The sequence below is a fragment of the Dreissena polymorpha genome, chromosome 7 (genome assembly GCF_020536995.1).
Source record: "Dreissena polymorpha isolate Duluth1 chromosome 7, UMN_Dpol_1.0, whole genome shotgun sequence".
In the NCBI taxonomy this organism is placed as follows: domain Eukaryota; kingdom Metazoa; phylum Mollusca; class Bivalvia; order Myida; family Dreissenidae; genus Dreissena; species Dreissena polymorpha.
In genome coordinates this window covers 32,751,389-32,779,235 of record NC_068361.1, presented here as the reverse complement: position 1 = coordinate 32,779,235, position 27,847 = coordinate 32,751,389, and the positions used below count along the sequence as shown (strand labels likewise).

General features: G+C 35.0%; 1 protein-coding gene across 1 annotated transcript; it reads left to right on the top strand.

Annotated features, from left to right (window-relative positions):
* Nucleotides 1-2: 2 nt before the first annotated feature.
* LOC127839420 (uncharacterized) lies at nucleotides 3-22,807 on the top strand. The gene is made up of 11 exons (XM_052367782.1): nucleotides 3-86; nucleotides 208-232; nucleotides 3,545-3,592; nucleotides 4,031-4,140; nucleotides 9,644-9,715; nucleotides 15,100-15,161; nucleotides 17,437-17,489; nucleotides 20,066-20,175; nucleotides 20,645-20,716; nucleotides 21,692-21,839; nucleotides 22,670-22,807. Exons 2-11 carry the CDS (start codon nucleotides 229-231, stop codon nucleotides 22,732-22,734), a joined length of 744 nt encoding a protein of 247 aa, XP_052223742.1. The 5' UTR covers nucleotides 3-86; nucleotides 208-228; the 3' UTR covers nucleotides 22,735-22,807.
* Nucleotides 22,808-27,847: the final 5,040 nt, after the last annotated feature.

Below are 27,847 nucleotides of genomic sequence, written 5' to 3'. Positions count from 1 at the left end.
CGATTTCACTTGACATCGGTCTCTTATCTACATTCAATGTATCACGAAGAGAAGGTCCACTGGTAATTGTAAGTCGACAGAGAGCAGTGAGTTAAATATGTTTATTTGATTTGTTCGTTTTGTTTCTAGCTTTAACTTTATTTTGAATCATGCATGTTTTCTTTGCTAATGCAACATATTTACGCGGTGTTTCCTTTACATTTTCAGAAGAAAACTACGCATGCGAAAATGAGTGAGTAAAACATCATCATTGAAGTGTTTTAAAATGTAATTTGTCTTGATGTTAAACTTTAAGATCAAGTAAGAATTAGTGTGGGTGGTTTGATGTTACATAATGATATTCTTAAACATCTAGTTAAATCATACACATACACTCACAATTCCATAGCGCGCATGCCATTCGTGTAAATACAAATACAGGGTTAGCATTAGGTAAGGTCGACTTTTCATACCAGATAGCTTATTGTATAAAAATAAAAAAAGGGGTAAGGGAGGTAGAAAGCAATTCCGAGCAAAAAAAGCGCTCGACTAATCAAGAAGCCCGCACCATGTAACCGACCGGTCATGACCTTGTCACGTGAGGTTTGGCGCTCTGCATGGTTTTATGTTTAAACGATATTAAGTTATTTAATAACAATTAAACAAAACAAACAGCAGGAGCTTTATTCTACAAAACTAAAAAATCCTTCTTATTAAGCGAGCAATATTTAGTCAAATCATTACCATTAAGACAAAATTGAATACTGTGCATAACAAAAATGCAAATACGATGTTTCATAATTTTACCATGCATACACGTATGTAATAAACCATTGTGCATATGAAAGTTCTTAAGGTCGTTACCCTAAAGTATGTGGGAGTCTGAAACTAAAATTGTAACTGTGCTGAGAATTGTCATACAAAAATATACATATGTTGGATAGGATTTGTTCGAGTGTGTAAATCGAAACTGATATATTATTAATTACATGTGGATTTCAAATATCCATACAGTATAAAAGAACCTGCTGAAATGTCATTCTTGTGACAGAAAGATGCCCGCATGGCCAAAAAGAATTCCAATTTTGCCGGGGTCATTGTCGGTTCACATAGACAATATTTCACATGATTAATACAAACGTCTCCGCGAAGAGGCTTGCAAGTACCTTATTTGTGAAAGACAAAGCGGGGCTAGCATAGTGGGCACATTTATTCAATTCCAAACTGTGTCTAGCTGGTCTGGACATTCACGACTGTCTGTCATGCTTGTAAGTGGCACTTCGGAAATGCGCTTTGCTATTGATTAACTTTCTAATATGTAATGCGAGTTCGATGCCAAGATTACTCTTATTTATTACACCGATAAATCAGCCTTCTGAAAAACGTACGATTACAATGAATACACTGTTAAAGTCATTTTAACTTCCCAATTACACTTTGGGATTGGCGCTATATAATCGTTTTACTATTAAGTGTTTGCTTTAAATCCTAACGTATTTCAGATGTGTTTTCGTCTATAATGGTATCACTTTCGGAACCTACTGTATTTCCAATGAATAATAATCTTTGGAACGGTTTTTCTAATTTGTTATAATTTATTTGTCATCTTATTCCCTGGAACAGACGTCTGAATTCATGTAATTCATTTTTGTTTGGTCGCACGGTTTAGCGATTATAATAATTCGTCTAAATAACAAATAATGTACTTGAAACCCTTTCTAGCCATAATTGCACTCGCGGTTTGTGTTATACGATGAAATACTTTGGCGACAAAGATGCATCAAACGGAAGGCGTTAATTGAAAATAAATATTTTATGAGAGTCCCTAAAAAATGTCCGATTACGCTAGGTTGATTTGATATGTATCCCACGGCATCTTAACGTTTGTTATCTAAAGGGTTCCGTCCTTATGTAATCGTTTAGCACTTAACCGCTTGTTCTGCTACAGTTTTATCAGTATGACCTTAGATGACCCTTTCTAAAGTATCGCACCTAGAGCTGAAATAATACTTGGTGTCTCATCGAAATCTTCACAATGTCCATTTTAATCACTGGTAAAATTTGGGATTCACAACACGCGCGGGCATCAGCATTGATTACCGATAGGTAATTATTAATTTCATCACTTTCCGATATTTTTTCGGGTAGACGATGTTAAGACCAAGCTTTATTCCATTGAGACTGAAGTCGCGAACACAAGCATCCAAAGGTAAATCCTGCTTCAATGCTTAAAAATTCAGGCTCATAGATCGGGTAAATCTTAACTGGTCCATCTTGGCGGGTATCCAGGCTTCTTTGTGACGGTACCGATACTTAGTTTCAAAGGGGCACTAAAAAAAATTCCATGATGATACGACACTTTACTCATGGTTGCATCGATGCTAAAATTCTTTTTTGTCGCGTGACGTTGCGTTTTGATTTGAATTTGAAGTTCCGTATGTGTGGAAAGAATACCAAACGAAACCCATGCTCAATATTGAGTTCGTTATTCCTTGTGAAGTCAAAGATTTTTGTAATGTAAGCTAGGTAGAACTCGACATCGGTGCGTTTGATCATGCCGGTGCTGAGGAGCTGGTAAAGGATTCGCATGCTTGCAGCCCCCCCCCCGCCATTCTTTTACGTAGATTAAGGGTAAAGGGTGGTCCTCAGACGTTTTGAAGGCATTATTGATTGTTCTCCCGGTCGCCACTTCCGCAGAGCACGTATACTTGTCTTTTATTTTTTGCGGCCAAATTAAGTCGTTTTGTCTAGAAAAATGGGTTGTACATGTGTCGCAAACATGTGTACTGCTTTTATAGTTAGCATTTGTCTAGGTTCCATGACAGACATGTCAACGTGTGCTGTTATGTATATGTCGCCTGAGGCACTTACAAGATTGTGAAATGACTTACCTGCCTCTCGAACTATGTGATCATTGATCCTTGATGACAGATGTAGTATTGTCATGCTTTGCTGGTTCATCTGCCATTGTAACTTTGATAGCTTCAAGTCTTTGAGATCAGTCTCTGTTACATGTCTGATCCTTTTTCTACGCCATAATCTCTCATTGGCGTGGTATATGATAAATGTGCTAAAAATGAGTAGCTATATACACGATATAACTAAATTAAACACTCCCTCAATTACATTGTCCATTTTATGTTTCTGTTTCCTTACTTTCGATTGTTAACATGGTTGTTATATTCGCGTGTATTTCAATTTTCATCACAAGCAAAATATTTTAAGCAATTCTTAACAGCAATGCCGCGCGACTATTCAAGAAGCCCGCCTTGTTACCGACAGGTCATGACCTCGTAACGTGATGTTTTGCGTGCTATTTGTTTTTACGTTTAAACAATTTTAAGTATTTAATAGCAACAAATACGTCGCACACAGAGAAATATAGGATTTTTCGGGGTTTTGATAAATTTAACGTTATTAGTCTATCTCTACGTATATTAAGAACTCATTTAAGCTCTGACATTGTCATTATGTATTGCATTTGTTAAGGATATGACCAACGCGTTCAATTAAATATGATATAAAATAATAATTCATGTTTGGTTTGATAAATGTATGATTTTAGATACATGTACGAGACTTGTTATTGGGGTCGCTTTCTTCTTGATTGGCGGTAAGTTATGTTTTTTTGTGTTTAAAACAAATTTGATTGCGTTTTTGAGCTTTTCAATTTTGCGTTAAATATCCATGCTTTCACTTCTCGTTAATATCAAGTATATTATGCAAACAAATGCAATCAAATGACTTTTGTACGATCGATCTTATTGTACCATTTTTCTCAGATTCATCTTATTATCATAAAGATCTAATTGTTCTGGTTGCCGAACGTTATATTTCGATAAGTAATGTTCACGGTATATATTATATTTAATTTAAGGACCCTGCTTATAATATTACTTGTGTTTGTTTTTTACTTTGTTGAAAACCACTTCCTTCCTATTGGTTATATAAGGCTTATTGATGATCATACGAAAGTCGATTTCCAAATACATGAAAGTAATGCCATACACGGTGGCGATTTCTAAATATCATGTAAATATTTTCAATATAGTGTTTGGCCAGGAAATCCCAGACGCGAATCAACTGAAGTGTCGACTATGCAACAATGCATTTGAGCTTAGAGATTGCACGAAGCAGGCGGTATGCGACAACAGGACCGAGGTATTATAACGTGATTTGTCATTATTGATCAAATCGTAAAATAATCGCAGTTATTGAATTGGTCATATGAACAAAACTATAATGCGTTTCTTTCTTAAAGAATGCAATACAACATATGCACATAGTCATACATCTCGTAGGATCGTAGGAAGGTCATGGTGTAAGTTAATATAACTAGGAACTCATCAGAATTGTGGTCATTCTATTGCATAGAAATAAATTGACTTCACACGGTGTAGGTATTGCACGTAAAACAATGATCAGGTAAACTTTTTGTAAGAGCACAAATGTGAAGCAGTGATAGCCGATCTCGGCTTTTTATTTTCTTAATAACGTTTGCAGATATATGAATTGCAAAAGGTTATTTCAAATCAATTGTTGACCCCAAATAACGTACATAATAATAAGGTAAGTAAGGCTTTGTTTACAAAGTAACATACATCAACACATGAATTTCATAAAACACTACACAGCAATCTCTATTCGATAAAACACACTGATTTGGTTTAGTCTTTTCGATTGAAAATTCATAAAAATGGATTCGACAAAAACTGAGTTTTAAGTATCGAAACATGTATGCCGTAATCAACTTAAAACTAATTACTTATCGAAAAGTTATTTGCTGTCGTCATAAACATAGGTTTAATAGGTTTGGTGACCTTTGTTTACAGTTAAATTGTGATTTTGTTTTCCAATTTAATAACAATATGCAATGAAATTCAGACATCCTTTAAGTCGGTTGAACTATCGTAAGGAAAGTTTAGTTACGTTAAAATTAATTGAATTTAATTGAATTTAGCAAAACAGGATCTCAGACTAAATATTTATCTCAGTGAATTTTGCAAAAATAATAAAAATCTCAACATGTAAATCATCAAACAAAGTTAAGGGTTGGCACAACAAAAAAGGGTAGATTTTGTTTGAAATATAAACAAATTTGTTCATCTCTTTACTTGAGTATGGCATATTTGACCGACTATTATTCTTGCTGTATCTTATGAAGTGTTCAATTGTCTGTCTTAGCAATTTCATTGTTGTAATTGGCGTGCGTGTAAATGCATAGAGCAAATTATGTATTAAGTAATAAAGTGGTAGTAATAATATTATATTATTACTATAGACATATCACAAGTGGTTGGTACATGTATGGAACGCTTACCCCAATAACCCGGTGTGTTTTGACACCGACATCTCGGCAATTATGCATTATAGGCAAATACGTTACACTTTTTTCCAAGACGGCGTCTACAGTCGCTATTGAATATTGACGAAATAACTATCAAGAGCACTAAGACCGAAACAAACACGAAGTCTCATTGTTACAAAAAAACAGAGACGTAGATAACAGAGATAGGCAGCTCGCGCAAAATCGGCAAACTTTCGCACCTCGCGTGGTTTCGGCGAGATAATTCTAAGCGCGCACCTGTTTGTCGGTTGCCACGGTAGTTAATACGCTTATCAACATTTCTGAAAAACGATTTCGCGTTCCAGGTTTTGTGATTGGAAACAAATTAACTTTTACGTATTATCAAAATGAGAATGAATGCAGTATTATCATACAATTGTAATGTGTCAATAAAAATAAATCATATACCAAATTGTTTTATTTAGCGATTATATCCGTCTCCAGTTTGAAAAAAACCCCAATGATAACCGGTATTTAAGGATGCCTTTGAAATACGATAAAATATTCAAATAAAGGAGCGATCAGAATCTTACGACAAACAACTTATAATGTTTGTTTTAATTAGATGTTTGTTTTTCATTTTAATTAGATTAATCCGAATGCCAGTTACCTGGGATTAAATTTGAACTAAGCTGTGAACAAATTTGAGCAATTATTTTGGTCTGATTTAATTAAATGTTTGTGTTCTTTTTCTCTTTTATTACCGCTAAATATAATGCACGATTTTACCAATTAGAACATTGCCACCTAGAGTAATCAAATAGAAATCTTCAGACCAGTACACTGTGCCATTATCCGATATTTAGCATCTCGGTATCGTAATGTAGTCGCTTTTCTGTGTATCTTCACCATGTCTTAGACGGATTTTGTGTCATGTGATGACGAGGATTTAAATATGGATTTACTTCTAGGTATAGCGATTATGATGAACATTGTGATAGTGAATTTGTGCAGGCCATCTGTCAGTTGTGTATGAGACTCCAGAATGTACAAAAGTAATGAAAGGCATATTTGGATATCGAGGACATTTTGTATAGAAGCATAATCTAAATTTTAAAGGTACGCCCTCTTATGTGCATAATGCTATATTATATGATATATGGCCCGGCTCGAGCATATGAAACCATGTGTGATCATACGGTCTCGTAATAACCTTCAAAGTAACAATTTTAGTCCATTCCATACAATAATACTTGAACATAGATTTTACAGTTGAAAGGCATTTCTATATAACTTCATAATTCATTACCAAATACCAATACACCGAGCAAACATATTCAGCAATGATTGAGTAAGTTCTTGGACTCATAGCCGGTTAATTTACTTTTGAATTTTCGAAGATACCATATCTTCTGTATCAGCTGATCACTGGTTAACTGACGTAACAGTCACATGACCGGTGAAGGGTGACGTGATACGAGGAGACTGTCATACACCTGGGATAGCTTGAGTCGCTTGTCCTTGTTAAGTTGGAGATTAAACAGCGGCGGCCATCACTTTTAAATTTAATAAGCAGTCGTCGATCATTAAATGTCCCCGATTTATATTAAGATTCAGTTATTTACGTTCCCATCCTTAAGTCCGCCTTCTTCTTGTCGTTTATATGTTATTGTTAAATGGGTTCCAAGTGATAGTAGATGTGTTATGAATTTAGATGTTGTTGGCCGAAAGTTCCTAAGTCAAAAGCTAGCGTTCCCGCTGTATCGTCTTTTGTATACTTTCCCGCGCTGTGATACTATTTTTTATTTTATTATATGTTATTGTTAAATGGGTTCCAAGTGATAGTAGATGTGTAATGAATTTAGATGTTGTTGGCCGAAAGTTCCTAAGTTAAAAGCTAGCGTTCCCGCTGTATCGTCATTTGTATACTTTCCCGCGCTGAGATACTATTTTTTATTTTAATATTTACAAGATATTTACATTGTAGTTCAATCAAGCACAGTGCTTGTACTTTGTGCTCATCTGTTTTATACATCTTTTCAAGCACAGTGCTTGTACTTTATTATTATATTATAGTATGAAATGACATGAATGGTACTTACCGGTTTCGCATGTTCGGTGTTGCCATTTTTGACAACTATCGCATTCAATTGCTTGCTGCCTCGGACCCACATTCATTGAACACAATATACACGGATAATCCATCACACAAAAATGGGGTGTATAAAATCTGGTGTAATTTTCTTTACCAAAGGAATATCACTATGAAACTGTGAAAATACATAAAGTGCAATAAGCAATGTATACAAATATAAGTTATAATATAATGCAATGCACCCTTCTTAGCTTTGGTCACTCAAAATATGCAAGGTTATTGCAGAAAATCCAGATTGCTGAAAGTAAATATCTTAAAAACTAGATAAATTGAAACATTTATGATATGATTCATAGTATATGTTTTCAATTTTAGTCGCTGAAACTATGAAAGTTTAGAGGGAAACACATTTTGGCTTAAAGAATGCACCCACAAAATTGCGTAAATAAAATCTCGTGTAATTTTCTTATGTAAAGGGATAAAACTATGAAACTAAGGAGAAAAATACAATAACAACAGCACTGTACAAAATATTAGTTATAATATGATGCAATGCACCCTTTTGTAGTTTATATCACCCGAAATATGCACGTCTTGATGGAAAACCAAAATTGCTGAAAGCGAGTATGTGACAACTGGGGTAAATTAAAACTTGCAAAATGTCATTTAAAGGTTTATCACAATCAAGTATGGGCAACCATAAAACTTAATCTGCACTTGAGCATGATACCACATATGATGTGATCCATAGTTTATAATAGAAGTTGTAGTCGCTTTAATTATTAAGAGTTTAGATGGAAAATCCAATTCGCTTTGGCATGCATCTGCAAAAGGGGGTAAATACAATCTAGCGTAATTACATGATTTAAAAGAATATCAATATGAAATAATGGGTAGCCATTAAACTGAATCAGCACTTTAAAAAATGTCAAATTCAATAATTTGCAGAGCATACTTTTATTCGTTTTAGTTGTCACAAGTTTACTGACATTGAAGCCAAATGTGTCGCTTCAGAAAATAGCGTAAAAATGCAGTAATGTTTGTTACGATTCTTACCGTAACCTCCTATTATGTTGCTTGGTTACTGAACTGGTCTGGTGATAACACTACACAGCAATTGACAAATAATATAGACAAATCCAAGCATGGTACTCGCTCTAAATTCGCTCTTACGTTTGTTGATTTTACCCGCTTTTTCTTCAGGCCTTGCGAAATCCCGTGACGCGCGAGATATGGTAAAGTCGGGATATATCAGAAGAAGAAGCTGCCAATGTCTTATCTACATCTCTGAAAAACGTTAAATCGTTCGTTCTACCCTTCCTTTATAAAAAGTTGAAGAATTTATTTTGAGATGTAAATCTAGCTACCCAGTTTAATCTTGAAGATGTGCTCGATCCATGTCATGTTGCTAAGACAACATGCATACGTAGGAACTTCGATTAAGAATAAATGTTAATATTGATCAGATCTCTTGGGAACATATGATACAGCTTTTAACATTCTTATTTTATCGAATATTAAACTTACTGGGTAGTACTTAGACATGTGTCAGCATTGACCAGTTAAGAAAATAATGAACACAACCACATGTTTTCTAACGTTTAAAGTTTGACCTTATATAAATTCATGATCATGTTGAAAATAACGCTGTAAATGATTGTGTTTAATGTAAAAACATAATAACTTTATATTTAATGTTTTTTGGTAACAAAAATTCTTATTTTATTCACAAAATACTGTATTGAGTTATTCTCATGTAGCTAGTTTAATAGAAATATTCATGAGGTCACAAATAGTTATACTAGAACAAAGGGTCAATTACTTTGCGACTTATTTTTTTAAACTAAAATATATAGTATAGTATAAATGTATACTAAAATACGGGATACGATTTTAATAACATTGCTCTGTATACGAAAACAAACGTGTTTAAGACATTAGTGATCAGAGTCTTCTTTAGTAGATTCTCGTATTAAAGACAGTGATGGACAATTATTCAGAGATTATTGGCAATCTGGTTGATTATCACCCCAACACGTAAATAATGGCCGGTGGGCCGAAAACCTGGAGGATATATTTGACTCATGATGGCAATGATAATCAAACACCAGGTTGCCAATAACCTCTGAATAATAGCCCATCACTGTGCTTAGTACGAGAGACTACTTAAAAATATTGACAACATATTAAATTAATGATGGTAAAAATCAAACTTTATAAGACAAACAACGATGCCGTTAAATTGACACTTTTAATTGACAGATGTTGTGTTCCGTTCACAGGAATGCTACATGGACCAGGTTGTTACGGAAACGTTCAATACTGTGTACCGAGGAGGTTGCCGAGGAAGAGAAGTAAGTACGTTGCTTGAACTGCTGCCACGCAATTATGTGCTGGGTTGTTTAATTATTTTCTTATTAACAGAAATTTGGTAAATTTCTGCAAACATTAACATACCTTTTGCAGAGTGTACTAGTATATTTCGATGCTTGGTTAGAATCGATGTTTATGTATTAGCATACATGTGTGAAACTCGTTAATTTTCTCTCTCTTTATATCCACGATCTTTATTGTGATGCCGTGACAAACAATAATTTAGATATTATAAATAAGCAAGGACTTACTCTTGCGGTAATGCGATTTGTAAACATATATTTTGTTTGTGAAATTAAGGCATAAGGGACTACAGGGCCGTCTGCTTCAAGCCGTGAAGTCCTTATACAGTGATGTGAAATGTTGTGTGAGAGTAAATTGGTTCGATTCAAAGTGGTTCGACGTCAAATGCGGCTTGAAGCAGGGCAGTCCTTTGTTCCCTGTGCTATTCAATATCTACATAAATGATTTGATATCCTTTTTGAGAAACTTATGAGTAGGTATTGACATAGATGATCAACAAGTATGTATTTCACTTTTTGCTGATGATATAGTTCTGCTCGCAAAAAAATGCTGATGACCTCCAACTGTTATTAGATTTTTTTTCTGCCTGGTGTTCACGAAATTTAATGCTAGTTAACTGTGATAAATCAAAGATTGTTCATTTTAGACCAAAAAGTGTTTAAAAAACTGAACATGTGTTTAAAATTGCTGGACTGAACTTAGAAATTCTACATTGTTAAAAATACGTTGGTCTTATCTTAAATAAGTACTTAGACTACCACGAAATAGCAAAAAAGTGTAGCTAAGTCTGCATATAGAGCACTGGGTTTAGTAATTTCTAAATGTAAAGCTTTTGGAGGCTTCGGGTTTTCAACCTTTACAATACTGTTTTAGTCCACGATATGGCCCATAATTAATTATAGCGCGCCAATATGGGGAGATAAATCCTACTCATGCAATAACGTTGTTCAGAATAGAGCTATGCGGTACAATCTTGGTGTTGGTAAATACACGCCAATGCGGCTGTTTTGGGGTGAAATAGGCTTGACACCACCAATAGTTAAACAATTAGGATCTGTTTGTAGAAAGCATTGTAGAACGGTGAATATGGATGACTCTAGAATTTACAAGAAAATGTATAATTGGACAAAACAATATCTGTTCGAAATGGGTACACAAGATTAAAGGTGTGTATAAATTATCTTAATATGTCGTATATTGTAGATATACCATTAGATAATAACATGTTATAATTGATATAGAGTGATATAAGTTATTAACAAAGGAAACTGTTAAATAGAGAAATTGTGTTAATAGAGAATCTGGACAAAAGGGCATAGGACGTAATAAATTAAGGACTTATAAACTATTTAAAGTATATTTTGGTACTAAAACATATTTTAGTGGTAAAATACCATTCAATTAACTAAGTTTATGTATGATGTTGCGCCGCTTAGGTTAAAGACCGGTCAGTATGAAAATATAGAGCTATGTAATAGAACTTGTTTCCATTGTACAGATAAGATCGAGGATGAAATACATGTACTCTTTCACTGTCCGTTGTATGTTGATGCAAAGAATCTGCTATTCTATTCTTCATGAAAGGAAAAAATACATCTACTCAAAATAGGTTTAAAACTTTAATTAAACCTTCTTTGGAGTATTTTTCCTTTTTGACGATGCTGCGAAGCATCGTCTAAGTTATCATATCATGAAAATATTCTTCACAATGGCAACCTAGGTAAAAGACCGAGCCAGTCCGATTGAGAACGCTCGATTTTTCTAATTGGCATACCTCTCTGATTATCATTGATAAAGGTATAGGAAGCTCAGCTATAAATAGGACAGCATATTTTGGGAAAAGATTTAATAATAGCTTGAACACGTAAATTTTAGATCAGTTATATTCAATCCATTATATGTTTATAGATCAATGAAACAACTACGCATTTTCTGTATGGTATTTGACATTTGTCGTGATTCAGTAAGTAAATTGCGAATTTAAACGTGTATACAGTGGAACCCCTCAAAACCTGACATCCCTGGGACCAAGAGAAAATTCCGGTTTAGAGAGGAATCCGGTATAGAGGGACTTTGTCTAATTTACTTTCAGAGGCTCAATTACATTGCTGAAAAACACTTTCAGCAAAATTTAATAGTTTATTTACATATAACATTTATTGATACTGCATCACATAAGAACAACACATGTCACTTAATCTATTGATTTGAAAGCAATATCATTCACAGCAAAAAAAACAAACAGTGCAACCTGAAAAACAAACAATTTTACACATGTATGCATTTTTTAGGTGAATTTAATTTCTTTTTACACTGAAAAACATCTTCCAACGACACAGCCACGCATTAGACGCTTTAAAGTCACGAATTCCTAGTTACTTAGCAAAGCTCCGTGCCTTTTCCTGTATGATCGGACCAGAGATCGGCAATGACTTAGCCCTTACAATACAGAACCAGTCCCATACAAGTTCGTTGATGTTTCTAAATTTCATTTCATTGTTAAAACGACTTTTGTTTGATGAAGAGTTTTCCCAATGAGATATGTATGCAGACCATTTTCGCACGATATCCCCGATCGTCGACTTTCCTACCCTATATTTCTCTGACAGAACCTTGAGTGTAGATTTAGGGAACATCTCTGATTCTTTTATTAATTTGATTTTGTCTTCAAGAGACAATTCCACGCACTTTTGCTGAGAAGGAGGTTCGGACATTTTTAGTCTTAGTTATCTTAATTACCAATTTGAAAATCTAAATGAATATCTAAATTCAACTGCTTCAAGAACTCTGCAAATCACCATTTCATATGACACTTAATTAGAATTTGTAATAAACTACACAAAATATAATAGCATTAAGATTATTACAATTTAACACGGCTTCCTACATCAACAACAAAACACACTAAAGAACTCTGTTTGTTATCAGTAATTATAATCAGTACTATCCCCTCTATTGATCGTTATATAAAACACAGTGCAAGTATCTTTAAAATTGGTTTGCGATTTTTACAGTTTACAAATTTTCGACCACCTTTATTAATTTCACGCGTCTTTAATGCGCTATTCACAACTTTTCGACACTAGGTCTGAGGTGCGATAAACCGGCTCTGAGCGGTTTAGAGGGGTACAATTACGTATGGAATGACCCAATTTTGATCCAAATAATGACCGGAATTCGGAATTGAGGGGATACCGGTCTCGAGGAGATATTTTACGCATGGTATTATAGGGGATAAATGAGACCGGACAATTTGTCCGGTTTAGAGAGGATTCCGGTATAAAGAGGATCCGGTTTAGAGGCTTTCCTCTGTAATTAACTTTCAACGCGATCAGGAGTGTAAAGAAAATGAATTATTTTGAACCTGTCATTTGTAAACGTTGTAGCGACTATGGTATATAAACAGCATAATAGCCGTATCATATTATCTGTGATACTCGCTCTTCTGCGTGCTTTCTCATTTGGCATATTTTATAACCTTTTCAAACATAAATTACAGAGCCACATCAGTGCACATACTATGTTTGACATTTCATTCGTTTGTTGGATATTGTTTGCTGTTTTTAACACATATTAGGTCATATCGCGGAGATTTAGTTAAACATACCATGACGTGTTTATGGGCGAACTCACGTATTCAAGTGCTCTTACGAGTATATGCTCATACCCACTTTATATCGGGAATCATCATGAAATTATTGCCGTACTTAACAAACAAACATGCCTAAGCTTATTGAATTAGAGAAAAAGAACAATAATCAAAAGAGAAAAAGTATATGTTCATGCACATGGGAGTGTGAAATCACGTCCATACACATAGCATCATTAACTTAGGAAAGGAAACAACGAAATATAAAGTTTGGTATGATATACGTGTGACATTAAAGAGCATGGTGTAATTAAAGAGCATGTCAAGTTTTGAATTTATATGCTGAAAGGTAATGTTATAACCCACTAACGTTTTACTGTAACAGACATTTTTTTAAGACAAGTGGTACAGAAAATACACGTCGAATACCTTTTTAAAGATATTTCTTGTTATATTTGATCGAGAATGTAACCCGCCTCCCAGTTACGCTGAAAGGATCAAGTTCCCCACGAGTACTACTTCCCCGTACCCCCAATTTTTTTTCGTACCCTACATTTTTCGTACCCAATTTTTTTCGTACCCAATTTTTTTTTCGTACCCAAATTTTTGCTTGTAACCAAATTTGTTTTTGTACCCAATTTTTTTCCTACCCAATTTTTTTCCGTAACCAAATCTTTTTACATTCTTAATTTTTTTTTGGCATAATTGTTAGATCCAAAATATTTGTACCCATTTTTTTCCTACCCAAAATTTTCGTACCCACATACACAATTGTGGTGACGTAGATAAACTTAAATAGATGCTTTTATATCAATCCTGTTCAAAAGCATTGTCACACCAGTACTGTCAGTACTTTGATTATTATTATATGCACAGTTGTAACATGCTAGTTAGTGCAAAATAACTCACTTAAATGGTGTGCACCCAGACTGAGGAAACCAAATCCTGTATAAAGTCACACAGAATTTATGGGAAACTGGGTAGGCTTGCTTATTCCTTCGGAATAAGTATGTGCTTGATGTCTGTTCTGCTAAATATGTCTCTCTGAACTCAGTCTGGCGTCACCGTTCAGGTTTAAAATGTATATTGTTTTCAAATGTAAGCAATGTCACTATAGTCTTAGTCAACAGGGTCTGTTAGTTTGTATCTAAGCTTAGGTAACCATTGCTTATCAGTTCATTTCCGACCTGGTCAGAGTTGATAATCGATTTCTTAAACCATTTTATACAATGGGCGTTAGTGCCACTTTTGTTTGCAGTGTCAGTATTTTACTTCATTATATCTTATGGCAGTTTTTAATTATGTATTAGCAATGGTAACCCAACTTTTAAATTATATATGTATATAAAGAACAAGTATGTGAAAACTAGGAAACATTTTACTACTCATAGTCTCTTATAATTCTTACATAGAATGACCATTTACATGTTTTTATGAATGTTTTCATGCTTTGTAATAAGTATGTACATGAAATGGATGAGACTAACCACTAAAATAAAACATTGAATTGAATATATTTGTTCAGTAATATGTATACATGCATAATATGTATTATAATACTTATTATTTTAAAGAACAAATATTAAGCAAACAAGTTTGTTTAACACGGCTAATTTCAATATAAATGCTTATAAATTTGAAATATGCAGAATTAATTACAGGTAATTCATGTTGTAGGTGCTTTTTTTCAAATGATCAGTCAAACAAAGTTAAAATGTTGTGTTATATTATTTGCTGTCGTGGTACTTTAAGCAATGCAAAGGGGGTACAGCTGGTGCAATAGGAAAGCGGGAGGAGCTCTTCAGCTGCTCACAGTAAGTCCTCTTCCATCCACTAAATCCCATACGCTTTAAGGTAATTGTATTCGCCATACACCTGCAATATATCCGCACTTCTAACTTAACAGTTACATTTCTAATTATGTATCAGTTATTACTTAATGTTTCTTATAAATAACGTAATTCCTAGATATTAAATTATAATTGATTAACATTTTGATTAAGAAAATCAGAAGCATCACTACAAGAGCAAAAAGATGTGTTTGTGAAACACTATGTCCCCCATATTTTTTACCTTTGACCTTGAAGGATGACCTCATCTTGACCTTGATCAAAATTTGCAGCTCCATGAGAAACACATGTATGCCAAATATGATGTTGCTATCTTCAATATTGCAAACGTTATGTCAAAGGTTAAAGTTTGACCATTTTGACCCATATTTTATGCCCCCGGATCAAAAGATCGGGGGTATATTGTTTTTTCCTGTCTGTCTGTCCAAAACTTTAACCTTGGTTAAAGTTTAATAACTTTTGCAATATTGGACATAACAACTCGATATTTACCATGCACGTGTATCTCATACAGCTGCTCATTTTGAGTGGTGAAAAGCAATGGTCAAGGTCATCCTCTAAGGTCAAAGGTCAAATATCATTGTATTTTTTAACCTGCGTTAAAGTTTTATCACAACTTTTTAATATTGAACACAGTATCTTCATATTTGGCATGCATGTGTATCTCGTAGAGCTGCAAATTATGAGTGGTGAAAGGTCAAGGTCATCACTTAAGGTAAAAGGTCAAAAATAAAAAATAAAAATTATATCAATCTCTTATTTACTTCTTGTGGAGCTGCACATTTTGAGTGGTGAAAGGTCAAGGTAAACCTTCAAGGTCAAAGGTCAAAATATAAAAAACATAAATTTTCATAACTTTTTTAATATTTAACACATGTGTATCTGGTGGAGCTGCACATTTTAAGTGGTGAAAGGTCAAGGTCATCCTTCAAGGTCAAAGGTAAAAAAAGCGGTGCATTAGGGGGCATTGTGTTTCTGACAAACACGTCTCTTGTTTACCTCTGACCGTGAAGAATAGCATTGACCTTGATCTTTCACCGCTCAAAATGTGCAGCTCTATGGGATACACGTGCATGCCAAATATTAAGTTGCTCTCTTCAATATTGCAAAAGTAATGGAAAATGTTAAAGTTTGACGCAAACCAACAAGCCAACAAACAAATCAACAGACATGGCAAAACAAAATTTCCCCCAGTATATACTGGGGACATAAAAAGAAATCTATTTGATTTCAATGTAAACGAGTAAATACCAAGGGACCTTTTAATGAAAATGTATTTGTTTATAGTTTCACAGAACTTGTATGATATGTCGATGCTTAGTGGCAGGTTGACGCATATACCACATCGAGAACCAATGCTATCTAATAAATATCTGTGTAATGTTCACCATTTTAGAATACGAGTCTTTTCAAGTTCCAAGAAGGTACACAAGGTTACAGGTCATGTCTTTACACCCATTTAAAACTTATCATGCACATACAATCCCCTCGATCGAGTATGTTTTAAGGTATACCAAGCGTTCGAAACCAGGTATATTTCGCTGGTGTCGACAAAATATTCGAATCAACAACGAACCGTTTCATTTCTTTATATTAAAACGAAATCAAGTAAAACTATTAATGCAAATTTGTGCTGATAACGTTTATATATGAATCTCCGGATTATATATGTTTTTATATTTGTAAATATATTTATACATGCACAAAAGCATGTGTTTGTTGAGTTTTTGCATTATGCTCTTGATACAAAATGTCAACTTTAAACTCAATTGGTATTAAGATTTATTATTCCTTTAACCGTGTGCGTCTGAAATTACTTTCATAATTTAGGATCCAATTGTATATCCTACATAAAAAATTATATTAAAGTCCTATTTCAAAATTATTTCATGTAAAAAATAAAACAAATACAGTGTACTTTATAGCTATAGCCCAAAAGTTCAAAGCTATATGTGGTTTCAAACCATATATTAAACGAGATTAAAAATGTTCGTTTTAATTTTTGTGTGACTATATATTCCATGTGAATTTCTCTCGACGATATCCAAACATTTATGAGCTAATGAGAGATTGGCTTAATGCAGCATCAGAAGCACGATGTAGTTCTCATGAGCTGCTCGAAGCCTATCTCGAGTTCACTCGTAAATGTTTGGATATCGTAATATTGTACGAAATATTCGTAGACTTTCAGTGTTGATGAGGCTTTAATGTTAATAAACACACTTTTCCATGTTATCAGATGCTGTTCAAACGAAGACGACTGTAACAGACGTTTGTGTGGACTTAGACAGGGTAATTACTTTTATATATACATATATATGCTAATCAAGATGTTGTTTTTTTAAGTTGCCAACATATGTTTATCAAATATGTTTAGAATACTTCATTTAGATGCCAGCATTTTGAGATTAACTCACGTGTGTAAATTATCTGCGTTGCATAATTTATTATATAATATCACCAGTAAGATAAGTCTTTACTAGAAACATTTCAGAGCATTTAACAAATATGCAGAAAGAAATAACAATGTATTTCAGTATTTCCACCCCTAAAAATTTAATTTCACCAATACAAATTTCAAGCGCGGAGTCGTTTGCCTCCTGCTTTAAAAAATCTTTATTAATCCCTTAAAACCAATCCCTGCGAAAGTAGTCAAGTTGCGTTCAAATATGAAAGTATATACTCAAATAACAATGTATCATTGATGGATTTCAATAGCATTTCAATGAGTACAATTACAGTATTTACTCTTTACAAAGATGTTCAACATTCTAAGTTCTGATCACACGGTTAAAAGCATTTTCATATTGTATTGATTTGCTACGATATATTCGCATATGATTACACCATGAAAATGGATTACCGACGTATTTGCGCTGGACATGTGAAATGTGTTGCCTTTAAGCTTTTTCTGGAATAAAAAGAAGTCACAAGGGGAAGGTTTAGCTTTATTCAGAGATTTAGGAAGCACTCCAACCTTTTCATTCATTAACAAAAACTTAACTAAAAACATGCGCCCCTTTTGCGATGACGTATTGTCATGCAGAAATATGACATTGACATATATGCACCGTGTCCTCTTTTTTTGCAATATGTCTTGAGTTTGTGAAGAACTTTAGTCTTGCAAAGCTTTGTGTTTACGAATTTTCCTTTAGGTCTAGCAAACTTAAGAACGAAACATTGATATATAACTAATATTGCATAATTACATTATTTACTCTTACGGACCGTTGCCTTTTGACTAACTTCGTTTTCAATTGTAAATTTAACCCATATCACGTCACCAATGATGTTTTTTTTACTCAGTTCATAGTTCTAATGTTTGAACAAGGTTTTTTGCGCATATGTGCCCTTTTGTGCTTATCTTTCAATATTTTGACAATCCAATAAGCAAGGATCTTTAGCATGTTCAAAATATGTTTAAGAATTGTACGAAATACTCCCAATAAGATGTGAACATATTATTTGCCTGAATGTGTACTTTGCAGAAGACACGCATAATTCATTGCATAAAACACACATAATTCTTTGCATAAAACACGCATAATTCTTTGCATTAAACACGCATAATTCTTTGCATAAACACGCATAATTCTTTGCATAAAACACAAATAATTCTTTTCATAAAACACGCATAATTCTTTGCACAAAACACGCATAATTCTTTGCATAAGCACGCATAATTATTTAACTCCACCAAACCTTTGTACAGACGTTCTTGTTTTGTCGAAGATATATGTAGTTTTATCTTCTATTAAGCCAGCTCGCAAATACATTCTGAATACAGCGAATAACTTTCGAAAAAATACATGTTATTATGTCCATTAACTAAACACATTTCACCAAAAACGTCTGTAAACTCTATGCAACGAATACAACGACTCCTCATATGGGACAGTAATGCCGCTGCGTATTGTGACTCCCTAACAACCATTATTGTATAATTGTATATAATTACACTTTCAATGTTAAGCTTTTCATAAATGCATGCCAACTGAGCGGATTTTAACGGGTAACAGTATAAAACTTAAATGGGCCTTTTCACAGATTTTGGCATTTTTTTAACTTATTCATTAAATGCTTTATATTGATAAATGTAAACATTGGATCATAAAAGCTCCAGTAAAAAATCAAGAAAAAAATTAAAAAAAGGAAAAGAACATTGCCCAGAGCAGGTTTCGAACCAGTGACCCCTGAAGTCCTGCCAGAGTCCTGAAGTAAAAACGCTTTAGCCTACTGAGCTATTCCGCCGAGTACACATTCTTGACGTATTTTATACCTTATATAAGCAATCTTCGTAGTTTCACAAAATTTAACGACAAAAACAGAACTCTCCAAATTATTCAATCGTTTCGCGTTGCAACGCTTTATAATTTTTAGGTTTTAAAATCGTCAAATGATGCATATAATGGCTATATTAGAGCATGGTTAATGTTCAGTATTACTGTTTCCGCACAAATATCATAACTAAAACCAAACTTACGAATCTGAAACAACTTTTTTCAATTTTGTCAATTTACCAAAGCGTGAAAAGATCCCTTTAAATCTAAATATACCCACGACTGTCGGTTCCTCCTGATTATCGCGATGCCGTCTGAAAAAAACGTCCACATCAACTCATACTTGAACGCTTCTCGTAATACCTAGTTGCATCCCTCGAAAAAAACAATAGTGTCATGGTTCATTTGATTAACCATAACAATTATATGACGAAAAAACTAATAACAAAAGTAGTTTAATTACAAGTCAAAGCTGAATAATATTTGTTCAATAGATGTACAAATTTCATTTGTTTTGTCCGCAGGTACCAAACCATACGCTGGTTTGCAAAGTTAATTATTTATGTAATTATATACACGTGCTTTTAGAAAATACGAACACATCTCAATGCTACTTCTGCGACTCATCCAAGTCTGACCTGACATCAATCGCCGACCCTAATGACTGTATCACTCTTACTACGTGTGACACAGACCAGGTAACTTTTTATGGATGGAACCTCTTTTTGAGTTTTCAGCGCGACTTCTTATCATCATTAGAAACCACGATGGAGGTTTACGATAGAAAATTAGAATTGTGATCCAAATAAAAGAATAAAACTCAAATCTATTTTCATTAAACGGATGTGAACCGGACATCAATGCTTTAGAGAATACATTAAACCGTAAACAATTTACTAATGTGACATTAAAAAAACACAAGCGACGCATTCAGCCGAGCCAAGTTTATGATTTAACATAACACAATACATTAAATACTGTATTTCTCCATTGTCATGTTCAAACTTCCAAACATGTTAGTAACGTTTGCATTAATTATTGCTTGACCATGACTATGGTGTTCTTGCATATTCGTATATCAGAGATTTCAAAAAGTTATGTTTTCTTATGTGTAAATCTGTGTGACACATCATATTATTACTATTGCATGCGTGTTTGTATTGTCAGGTTTGCTTTGCCCACAATGTGTACTACCCAGGATCGGCTACGACGTTCAGATACGGGTGTCAGAACAAATACGTGAGTCGTGATACAGTTAATGGTTATACATACAAATAGCGCAATCGCATCTGAGAATGTATTGCTATAAGATTAACATAAACGTGCAGTGCCAAATTAATCAGACAAGCCTCTGAAACTGTTTCTTTTACCTACCTTTGTCATTATGTTTGTCCAGTTTAATGAATGCATAATAGAGGAACATTCGTCTACAATGACAATCGCGTTTGCTGATATACACAAATTGAATAATTTAAAGGCTTAGTCAGTGTACTCTGCTAATGCTAATACGTGAATACTAGTATATACGTAAAAGGTAATTCGTTCAAAAAGAAGACGAGTAATGGAGTAATGATGAGATCGTTGCTATCTTATTCAGAGAATTCTATGAAAGAGCGTTTATACTAAACGTAATAAAGTTATGCTGACATTGGGTGTAATCAAGCTATTTCGTTTCATCGAAAGTAATATTCGTTCTATAATATTAAAAATACTATTCTAACCACAGACCCAGTACTAGAAAAGGTACATGTATTGACGCACTCATTTTCATATGAGCCTCGTCCTATGAAACGTGGTTTAGAACATGTGCGTAAAGTGTCGTCCCAGATAAGCCTGTTCTGACCACACAGGTTTATCAGAGACGACACTGTCCGCCCAAACCGGATTTTTTATAAGAAGAGACATTCTGTAGACGAAAAATATCATACAAGCGGAAAGTGTCGCCCCTGATTAACCTGTGCGGACTGCATGTGCTAATCTGGGACGCCACTTTACGTACATGCATTAAACCCCATTTTCGCAGAGCGAGGCTCATATCAGCCATAAAAGTCCAAAAATCACAGCCGGGCACAACTCCTATAGCAGCACAAAAAGTGCTAGACATCGAAAAATAAAACAGATGACTCAAACAGAACATTAAAGCGCAATATAATGTTTAACTGTTAATATGGAATCATTAACAAAGCTTCAAGATTATTTCAAACTCTGTTTCAGATATGTAGACTATTGATGAAGAGGGCGTTCGAAGATATCCGTCGTTGTGCGGGTAGTTCTACACCAGAGTGCCTACATGAAAGCTTGATCTGCGATGTCTGCTGCGGAGACGGAGCCTGTAACTACGGCGAATGCAAGATCCTCAGGGGTATGGTACATGAGTCTCGTTCTGGTAAAACTGGGTTTAATGCATGTGCGTAATGTTACGTCCTATATTAACCTGTGCACGTATCGTATATAATAATAAGCTTTGGTATAGTATAGTAAACCTGTAAATAAACTCTGACGTACACACCGTATAAATTGCGCAGGTCAGCACATAAGGTAGTCGTGAAAACTCAGCGATGACCGGTAAAACTACTGTGCCATACACGCAGTATAAATGGCGCAGGTCAGCACATAATGTAGTCTCAGAGAATCAGGGATGACCTGTAAATAAACTATGACATACACACAGTATATATGCTGCATGTCAGCACATAATGTAGTCGTGAAGACTCAGCAATGACATGTAAATAAACTTAGACATACACGCATTTTATATGGTGTCAGGCTGCAAATATATACAATTTCTTGTGTGCGATTTTACATTGGATATTGTGAGGAGAGTATATCTCTGAGCCATTTAAAAGTTCTCGTTCACACAGTTGAGTAATGTTGTTTTATGTTTACTCATCAAACTATAATATTTAGAACACGCCAAAGTAATAAAAATGCAATCAAAAAAAGTTGAATACTAGAAAAAACAATGTCTGTACTGGGATTCGGACCCGGCATAATTAAAAGCAAAATTTAAACCATATTCTGGATCCGTAAGAACATACCAAGATGTATTTTAAACAAGTTTAGTGATACACGTTTTATCGACACGATTTATTATTTAACAATTGTGATTGATGATTGTGCATTGATGATTCGATATTTTAGTCATATTGAAAGCTGAACATGTCGAACTAACACAATGTCTGCTCTTTTCAGCGCGCCTTTACACTCTGTGGGCTGCAGGCAAGTTAACCAATGATACCCTTAAAGTCATTCCATAGGCGCTGGGAGTAGACCCGTCAGATGTACCTGTGTCAACTGTGTATTTTGACCGTTAATAAAGCTGTATAATGGGGTGTGTGTGTGTGTGCTAATCTATAAGACAGTTGCAACTAGGTAAATAATTTGTTTGATTCCATCCTTATGCCCGCAATAATAAATCAAAGTACTGACAGTACTGGTGTGACGATGCTTTTGAAGAGGATGGATTTATACAAGCATCAATTTAAGTTGATGTACATCATCACAACTGTGTATGTGGGTACGAAAAAAAATTGAGTACACTAATTTTGGGAACGAAAAAAATTATGCAAAAAAAAATGAAGGTTACGAAAAAAAATGGTTACGAAAAAAATTTGGGTACGAACATTTTTTTGCAACAAAATAAAAATTGGGTACGAAAAATAAAATATTGGGTACGAAACAATTTCGGTACGGAAAAAATAGGGGTACGGGGACGTAGTTCCCCTGGGGAACTTGACCCAGTCAAGTCACATATTTCAATCTAGGCCATGTCAAACTCAAAGTGTCAAAGTCAAATGAAAGATGCGTTCATTAATTATTGTCCCATTGTTTACTACTGCTGTTAGTTTTTTGCTCACCATGTCAATTCTCACCTGTCACGAAGTGACATGGTGAGCTTATGTAACCATGTGATGTCCGGCGTCCGTATGTGTGTGCGTGCGTGTGTGCGTGCGTGTGTGCGTCCGTCAACAATTTGTTTGTGTAGACAGTAGAGGTCACAGTTTTCATCCAATCTTTATGACATTTAGTCAGAATGTTTATCTTGATGAAATCTGGGTTGAGATTGTATATGGGTCATCTGGGGTCAAAAACTAGGTCACTAGGTCAAAAACTAGGTCACTAGGTCAACAACTAGGTCACATAATAGGTCAAATAATAGAAAAACCTTGTGTAGACAATTGAGGTCACAGTTTTAATCCAATCTTTATGAAATTTGGTCAGAATGTTTATCTTCATAAAATCTGGGTTAGGATTGTATTTGGGTCATTTTGGGTTAAAAACAAGGTCAAAAGGTCAAAAACTAGGTCAAATAATAAAAAAACCTTTTTGTAGACAGTAGAGGTCTCAGTTTTCATCCAATCTTTATGAAATTTGGTCAGAATGTTTATCTTGATGAAATCTGTGTTGTGATTGTATTTGGGTCATCTGGGGTAAAAAACTAGGTCATTAGGTCAAAAACTAGGTCAAATAATAGAAAAACCTTGTGTAGACATTAGAGGTAACATTTTTCATCCAATCTTTATGAAATTTGGTCAGAATGTTTATCTTGATAAAATATGGGTTGTGATTGTATTTGGATCATCTGGGGTCAAAAACTAGGTCACTAAGCAAAAAACTAGGTCAAATAATAACAAAAACCTTGTGTAGACAATAGAGATTGCAGTTTTCATCCAATCTTTATGAAATTTGGTCAAAATGTTTGTCTTGATGAAATCTGGGTTGGGGTTGTATTTGGGTCATCTGAGGTCAAAAACTAGGTTACTAGGTCAAATAATAGAAAAACCGTCAACAATTTGTTTGTGTTGACAGTAGAGGTCACAGTTTTCATCCAATCTATATGAAATTTGGTCAGAATGTTTATCTTGATGAAATTTGGGTTGGGATTGTATTTGGGTCATCTGGGATCAAAACTAGGTCACTAGGTTAAAAAACTAGGTCACTAGGTCAAGTAGTTGAAAAACTTTGTGTAGACAATATAGGTCACAGTCTTTGTCCAATCTTTATGAAATTTGGTCAGAATGTTAATCTTGATGAAATCTAGGTTGGGATTGTATTTGGGTCATCTGGGGTCAAAAACTAGGTCACTAGGCCAAATAATAGAAAAACATTGTGTAGACAATAGAAATCACAGTTTTCATCCAATTTTTTTAAAATTTGATCAGAATGTTTATCTTGATGAAATCTGGGTTGGGATTGTATTTGGGTCACCTGGGGTCAAAAACTAGGTCACTAGGTCAAATAATAGAAAAACCGTGTGTAGACAATAGAGGTCACAGTTTTCATCTTATCTTTATGAAATTTGGTCAGAATGTTTATTTTGATGAAATCTGGTTTGGGATTGTATTTGGTTAGTCAGGTGAGCGATTCAGGGCCATCATGGCCCTCTTGTTATATAATATAACTGATGACCATCATGTGAGAGAAAATTCACATTATCTTAGTATATCAGGTTTAGCAGCTTTTAGATAACAAAGTTGGCTAGTTTTCAATGTCGCTTTCTAGGTATCAAACCCGCAGCACATCCTCCTGCAATCAAAGACGACACTCTACCACTAGGCTTTTAGGAAGATTCTGAAATTTTTTGATCCCACGTCAGTGCAACCAAACCAAAAATTAAGTCAAATAATTCTGACTCGGTATTATTGAGTCAGTTCATTAGAGATAATGGAAGATGCAACATCTCTCACGCATCCTAGCATCGCCTTAAGCAGTATTCAATTCTCAACAAGAAAGTGCTGGAGTTATGATCTCGAGAACCAGAAACAAGAGGGCCATGATGGCCCTGTATCGCTCCACTGTTTTTCTTTATGTGAAACAAGGGCTGTTTGTAAAACATGCATGCCCCCATATGGGCTGTCAGTTGTAGTGGAAGCCATTGTGTAAATACATTTTTTGGCACTGTGACCTTGACCTTTGACATATTGACCAGAAAATCAATAGGGGTCATCTGCGAGTCATGATCAATGTACCTATGAAGTTTCATGATCCTTGGCGTAAGCTTTCTTGAGTTATCATCCGGAAACCATGTTACTGTGTCAAGTCACCGTGACCTTGACCTTTGACCTAGTGACCTGAAAGTCGATAGGGATCATATGCAAGTCATGATCAATGTACCTATGAAGTTTCATGATCCCAGGCGTAAGCGTTCTTGAGTTATCATCCGGAAACCATTTTCCTAAGTTTAGTCACCATGACATCGACCTTTGACCTAGGGACCTGAAAATCAATAGAGGTCATCTTAAAGTCATGATCAATGTACTTATGAAGTTTCATGGTCCTAGGCATAAGTATTATTGAGTTATCAGCCGGAAACCATTTAACTATTTCGGTGCACCGTGACCTTAACCTTCGACCTAGTGACCTGAAAATCAAAAGGGTTCATCTGCGAGTCATATTCAATGTACCTAAAAAGTTTCATGATCTTAGGCATAAGCGTCATTGAATTATCATCCGGAAATCATTTTACTATTTCAAGTCACCGTGAACTGTACCTTCGACCTAGTGACCTGAAAATCAATAGGGGTCATCTGCGAGTCATGATCAATGTGCCTATGAAGTTTCATGATCATAGGCATAAGCGTTCTTGAGTTATCATCCGGAAACCATTTTACTATTTCGGGACACCTTGACCTTTGACCTAGTGACCTGAAAATCAATAGGGGTCATCTGCGAGTCATGATCAATGTGCCTATGAAGTTTCATGATCCTAGGCATAAGCGTTCTTGAGTTATCATCCGGAAACCATTTTACTATTTCGGGTCACCGTGACCTTGACCTAGTGACCTGAAAATCAATAGGGGTCATCAGCGAGTCATGATCAATGTACCTATGAAGTTTTATGATCCTAGACATAAGCGTTCTTGAGTTATCATCCGAAAACCATTTAACTATTTCGGGTCACCATGACCTTGACCTAGTGACCTGAAAATTAATAGGGGTCATCCGCGAGTCATGATCAATGTACCTATGAAGTTTCATGATCTTAGACATAAGCGTTCTTGAGTTATCATCCGAAAACCATTACACTATTTCGGGTCACCATGACGTTGACCTTTGACCTAGTGATCTGAAAATCAATAGGGGTCATCTGCGAGTCGGGATCAATGTACACATGAAGTTACATGACCCTAGGCATAAGCATTCTTGAGTTATCATCCGAAAACCATTTTACTATTTCGGGTCACTTTGATCTTTGACCTAGTGACCTGAAAATCAAAAGGGGTCATCTGCGAGTCGTGATCAGTGTACCTATGAAGTTTCATGATCCTAGGCATAAGCATTCTTGAGTTATCCGGAAACCATTTTACTATTTCGGGTCACCTTGACCTTTGACCTAGTGACCTGAAAATCAATTGCGGTCATCTGCGAGTCATAATCAATGTACCTATGAAGTTTCATGATCCTAGGCCTAAGCGTTCTTTAGTTATCATCCGGAAACAATTATACTATTTCGGATCACCGTGACCTTGACCTAGTGACCCGAAAATCAATAGGGGTCATCTGCGAGTCATGATCAATGTACCTATTAAGTTTCATGATCCTAGGCCTAAGCGTTCTTGAGTTATCATCCGGAAACCATTTAACTATTTCGGGTCACCGTGACCCCGACCTAGTGACCTCAAAATCGATAGGGGTAATCTGCGAGTCATGCATCAATGTACCTATGTGGTATCATGATCCTAGGCCTAAGCGTTCTTGAGTTATCATCCGGAAACCATCTGGTGGACGGACATACGGCATACGGATGGACGGACATACCGACATGAGCAAAACAATATACCCCCTCTTCTTCGAAGGGGGGGCATAAAAAGCGCGCAATGCGCATGGGTTGAAATGTACTCAAGCATGTGACTTGCTCTTTCTATCACTCGTCCCACTGGACGCTTAAAGTTGGAAGGGTGAGCATTTTTATATATAAATTTGGCCCCAGGGGCATAATTTGAACAAACTTTGTAGAGAACTATAAGATGTCACTACATACCATTTGGTAGCCATAGGCCCACTGGTTATGGACAGGAAGATTTTTAAAGTTTGCACAAAAGAGGCTTTATATAAGCATATGTTCAGTTTTGTGACCCCCGGGGCAGGGTCAAATTTGAGCGCAGGAGAATAATTTGAACAAATTTGGTAGAGGACTATTAGATGTCACTACATACCAAATTTAGTAGCCATAGGCTTTATTATTATCAACAAGAAGATTTTTAAAGTTTGCACAAAATAGGCCTTATTTTAGCATATGTTCATTTTTGTGACCACCGGGCCAGTGTCAATTTTGACCCCAGTGGCATAATTTGAGAAAACTTGGTAGGGAACTTTAAGATTTTAATGCGTAACAAATTTGGTAGAAATAGGCCCAATGGTTATGGACAA